General features: G+C 42.9%; 1 protein-coding gene across 1 annotated transcript in view; it reads right to left on the reverse strand.

The window, feature by feature from the left end:
* Nucleotides 1–3469: 3469 nt before the first annotated feature.
* LOC113033171 (LON peptidase N-terminal domain and RING finger protein 3) overlaps nucleotides 3470–5320 on the reverse strand; it is a 9580-nt gene continuing 7729 nt past the window's right edge. The window contains exons 10-12 of the mRNA XM_026186645.1: nucleotides 5206–5320; nucleotides 4499–4648; nucleotides 3470–4375 (exon numbers count right to left, since the gene is read on the reverse strand). The exon at nucleotides 5206–5320 is cut by the window's right edge and continues 48 nt beyond it. Coding sequence (XP_026042430.1) covers nucleotides 4217–4375; nucleotides 4499–4648; nucleotides 5206–5320 — 424 coding nt within the window. The 3' untranslated portion in view covers nucleotides 3470–4216. The remainder of the gene's footprint in view (nucleotides 4376–4498; nucleotides 4649–5205) is intronic.

Below are 5320 nucleotides of genomic sequence, written 5' to 3' on the forward strand. Positions count from 1 at the left end.
GATTGCTACAATATATCAAAGTGATACAGTTAAACTCATCTTGACCTTTAAGGATTCAATCCCTGACAACAGGACAATGTAACCGGTGCTGTTCCATCTTTTCTCATTTCGCTTCTGTGAATGACTGAGCGTACAGAATCTCCATGGTGACAAAACCATCATTCAATTTCAAAACCCACAAAAATTTGTAATAATTTGAGTACCTCTAGTTAAAGTTAATGTAGCCATGAGGAAGCTGTGTGCTTTAAAAATAATAAATTGGGCTGTAGCATTTAGCTACTACTGGCTAAGTCACAACAATTACCCTATCACTGACGTTAACCTCATTTAGACATTTTTTAAATATATCTTATATTTGCTTTCTTGTCATGACTCGTTTGAGATGTTGTTTGTGCGTTAAAAGTTAAAGCTAGCAACAGGTCATCTTAGATTTGAATAAAAAGTAAATAGTGGGAATAAATTAATCAGGGACTGCTCAATTTATTGTTAAAATGTGTGTTTAACACAAAGTGTGAGGCATATCAGGAGGGGGGGGGGTGTACTGCTAAGCTAACGGTTAACTTTATAAATAGCCGATTGCCAGAGGAAATTGTCTGGTTTCACTGAACACTCAGCAAGAAAGCCAGAATATACATTTGCCAAAGTATGTAAAGAAAATAGAAACATAGCCCACATTAGTGGTTATTGCTAGTTGGTTGGTTTTTGTATGGACAGACAAGAAATGTTGGTATTACGTCACACTAAGTTCTACTAGATGCCAAAAATCAGCCGTGGAGCCAGTGGTTGGTTTGCAGAGCTTTTGACCTCCAGCCACCATCAGTGGGGCAGCCTGCTGAAGAGGCTAAGTGACCAAAAACACCAACAGAGATTTGCCCTACTCAGTGTACCGTCCCAAGGTAATGCTACAAACTGCCTTGGCCACTCTTCTTTGTTCTTTGTATGGGAATAAATTAGCACAGTGCATAGCGTTATTTCAAGTTAAATGCACCAGCTGTTGAAGGTTTTACTGCGAAGTGAAACTTCAGTTTTCAGGGTGATATTTGCAACAACATATGCTATGTTATCAAGAGAGACCCAAGTTATTGCACAACACATCACCATAGTTGCCACTGCGTTTAAGTAAAAATGGAAGAATTCAAAGTTAAGGCACTAAAACTGCTGCCAGAATGAAAGACCGTTCAGAGATATCAAACCAAAGTCTATGTTTCTGTGATTTTTGTTTTAATGTTTTTTAAAGAACTGGCTCCTCGTGCTGTTTTAGAATATGTGGCAAATTTCCCTTTATTTAAATATTCCAGACTGATTAATGTGAAAAGGTTCAAGCATGACACCTTCACACAAATGCATGATTATATGATGACTATTCCCTTTCCTGTCCAGTTTGAGCTATCATTTTTATTAGTAGTTACCATTCATAACAGAGGGTCAGTCATATAACATGACTATATGTTATATCTGTTTGTACAAATATCTGTTCAGGCAGTCTTCTGTAAGAATTAAACATAACATATTACAATGCCAGAGGCTGAGGCCATGGTTCTCAGCCGGAAAAGGGTGGAGTGCCCACTCGGGGTCGGGGACGAGTTCCTGCCCCAAGTGGAGGAGTTCAAGTATCTCGGGGGCTTGTTCGCGAGTGATGGGAGAAGGGAGCCGGAGATCGACAGACGGATTGGGGCTGCAGCTGCAGTAATGCGGACGCTGCACCGGTCCGTCGTGGTGAAGAGGGAGCTGAGTGTAAAAGCGAAGCTCTCAATTTACCGGTCGGTCTACGTCCCTACCCTCACCTATGGCCACGAGCTGTGGGTAGTGACCGAAAGAACGAGATCGCGGATACAAGCGGCAGAAATGAGCTTCCTCCGAAGGGTGGCTGGCCTCTCCCTTAGAGATAGGGTGAGAAGTTCGGCCATCCGGGAGGGGCTCAGAGTAGAGCAGCTGCTGCTCCACATCGAAAGGAGCCAGCTGAGGTGGTTCGGGCATCTGACAAGGATGCCCCCTGGGCGCCTCCTGGGTGAGGTGTTCCAGGCATGTCCCACCGGGAGGAGGCCCCGGGGCAGACCCAGGACACGCTGGAGAGATTATATCTCTCGGCTGGCCTGGGAACGCCTTGGTGTTCCCCCGGATAAGCTGGAGGAGGTGGCTGGGGAGAGGGAGGTCTGGGCCTCTTTGCTTAGGCTGCTGCCCCCGCGACCCGGCCCCGGATAAAGCGGATGAAGATGGATGGATGGATATTACAATGCCAGACACAATACACGGCCAATTATTGCTGTTTGACTCTGTCACATTGCAAGTGTATCAACGCCTTATCGACAAATTATTTATCAGCCACGTCGTATTAGCCTCATGACAGGGCTTAGGCCTTCCCAGTGCTCTCACACATGAAACGCAGAAACATCGGTGAGTGAAGAAAATCATCAAATACAACTAACGTAAAAACATGTAGAAATCAAAACACACGTATAGAAAACAAAAGAACCTAAAGGCAAAGCCCAACAGTCTCCGGCGTTTGTCAGAGATCGGCTTTTGTAAACCGTGTAAAAACAGTCGCGTCACAGACATCAGCAAGGCCTCGATGTTCATTTGTTTTTCAAACAACTTTTTTTCTCAAAAATATGATGGCGGGTTTCCAGACAAGCTTTTTGCTTTGTTTTTTTTGTTTTTTTTTATGCTGCTGTGAATTTATTATTTGGAAGCAACAACTTTCCATTAAAACTGGTTTAAATGGTATACAACTGGATCCACACCATCGTCTTTGTGTGCGGATGGAAGGCACCGGCCTTTACAAAAAACATCAGTTGTGTTTTGCTTTGTTGCGTCACCCTTTACCAAAGAAAAAATTAATTAAAAAAACAAAAACAGAGAACTTTGCTTTTTTCTGCCTGCAATGTTCGTTTCCCTTATTTGATGTAAAAGTGCAAATAAATACTGAATAAATACATTTAGCAGATAATGGCATCAAACTCCAAATATTGTTGGTAGTGAGTCCATGATGCTGAATGATGCTTCTCACAGCACGAGGATCCAAATATGTTCAAGTCAACACACATAATCAATGTGGATCACCAGCCATCATCTAGAAAAAGGTTTGGTTTGAGGGCGTGCCAGCTTCATGTTGGTGCCACATTTTGATTGTAAAAGCTGCGTATAGGTGGAGTTTAAAAAAAAATGTAATTTAAAAAAAAAAAAAAAAGAGGAGGACTTTGGAACGTGAGCAGCTCTCTTTTTGTGAAATGTAAACAACGTCACTGCATGCATAAATAAAAACTATGAATAAATAACGGAAATCAATGTCAAAACATACAAAAAAATGAATAAAACAAGAACAAAAAGCTTTTAAAGCACACCAACGTAAAAGCTGATTCTCTTGTTATTCGTTTGAATGAGAGAGGAAGAAGGGAGGAGCCATGAAGGAAAGACGGAAGAGCTGATGGACTAATTATTGCAAGATACACTAAAGGTGGTAAGAGAGTAGTTGAAGTAAACAGAGTATATTATGTAGGGAGAGTACATTTTTCATATTCATATTAAGGTTTTATCTTTCTTCATTTGTACACTTAAAGACAAACATGGTCGGTTAAATGACTCGCCATGTCCAGCTATGATTTGATTTGCAGGCTGTTTCGTTGGGAGGATCATTTGTCTTTGCTCTGTAGGCGATGTTCAGACAGGAAGCACATATATGACACTCGTATTGGGTTTTTCTGACAAATCTTTTTAGAAGACGCTCTGACCAAACTGCAAAGTGTGGCAAAAGGAAGAGCAGAGAACTGCAAACATGGCAGACAGACAGAAAGGTGAGAGTAGCAATCTGGGCAGATTAAGAGATCGCAGCACAGCAGCTTTTTCTTATACACAAAAAAAACAAACCAAAAAAGTACACCTAGCATGTGCATATGATCAACAAACTACAGTGATGTAACAGCGTGACGACTGATGGTTTTAAACAGACAATTGTGATGCCAGACTCCCCGATCTGTCTGAACACAGCTCAAGTTTGTGGGTCTGCCAGGACTGCTGCTCTGTGAAAGTGATGACGGAAGGCGTCTGTTATTCATTCAGATCCACGTTATCTCAACTGTTGCTTAGTTAAAGTTTGCTGTTGATGCTTGGATGACATCGGCGGGGAACGGGGAAGGTGCGACGCCTTCAGCGTCAGTTCTTTGTGCATCAAAAAGGAAGAACAGCAGGTCAACTGCTGCTTTAGGGTCAGCCGCGCGCGTCACCGGCTCCTGTTCTGCGACATGAAGAGCAGCACCTTGCGGATGCCGCTGAGACGGTTTCTCAGAGACGTGAGGGCGAGGAACGGTAGCTGAGCTCGGCCCTCTAAAGGAAGAACTGCTAGTAACCACCAACACCACGAGGGACCGTTAGGGCTGGCCTGCAAGCAAAAAACACACAAGTGAGATGGTTTTAAAGGGCAAAATGAAGTAGAAGAAAAATTTGGATACTTTAGTCCCACTATATAGAAATAGAAGCTATAAAAGAAACAGACTGTGTGTACCTGAAGTTCAGAGTCTTTGTCAGGCATTGGTCCGAAGTGGCCTTCAATGCGAGCTTTCTGCTCAGCTTTCAGAGAGTTGACCCAATACACGGCCTGCTCGTACACCACGTCATGCAGACACTGCAGCTCGCGCTCTGCTACGCCCTCCACCTGCAGACAACAACACCTCTGAGCTTTAACATCTTAGCAACAGCTCACCATCCTTCTCTAAATAAGTCTCCAGGTGGAAAACTTCACCTTTGCTGCATACATCTATAGACTAGTTCTTACAACCATAAAATCTTTTGAAAACAGATGCAAAGCTTGACTTGTGCTTCTGGCTGAGTAACGGAGGGACACTGCATGCTTGAAAAATCCCAAAGTAGCCACAGCATACTGTATCCTGCTTTATCATCTCTTTTTTCTTCTAAATGAAACCATATTTTAATAAATGAGCATCACACTGGATTAAACAAGACTTGAAACTTGCAACTGGGGCTCTGAAATAATCGGAAAATGTTTACTCGGGTTATAAATCAATTATGAAATTGGCTTTTCTTTTTCAGTTGGTGTTGGGTTGCCCCCTGCTGGCCATTAGAAAGAATGCTAGTTTCAGACACTTGTGCATCAACTTGTTTTCAGACCAGGATGTTAATAACACCTTATAAAGTCTAAACTCATCCTGTCATCTCTCACTCTCCCAGCTCACAACCCCCACCACCTCATACCTTAACATCTTCCAGGTACTCTATGTCAGCTGTGTTGTAGCCGTCCCTCTCGCTGTGCTGAATTACTTTAAACCTCCGTTTGCCTATCGTGTCCACAACCGAGCGGCCGTCGGAG

The sequence above is a fragment of the Astatotilapia calliptera genome, chromosome 2 (assembly GCF_900246225.1).
Source record: "Astatotilapia calliptera chromosome 2, fAstCal1.2, whole genome shotgun sequence".
NCBI classification, from domain to species: Eukaryota; Metazoa; Chordata; class Actinopteri; order Cichliformes; family Cichlidae; genus Astatotilapia; species Astatotilapia calliptera.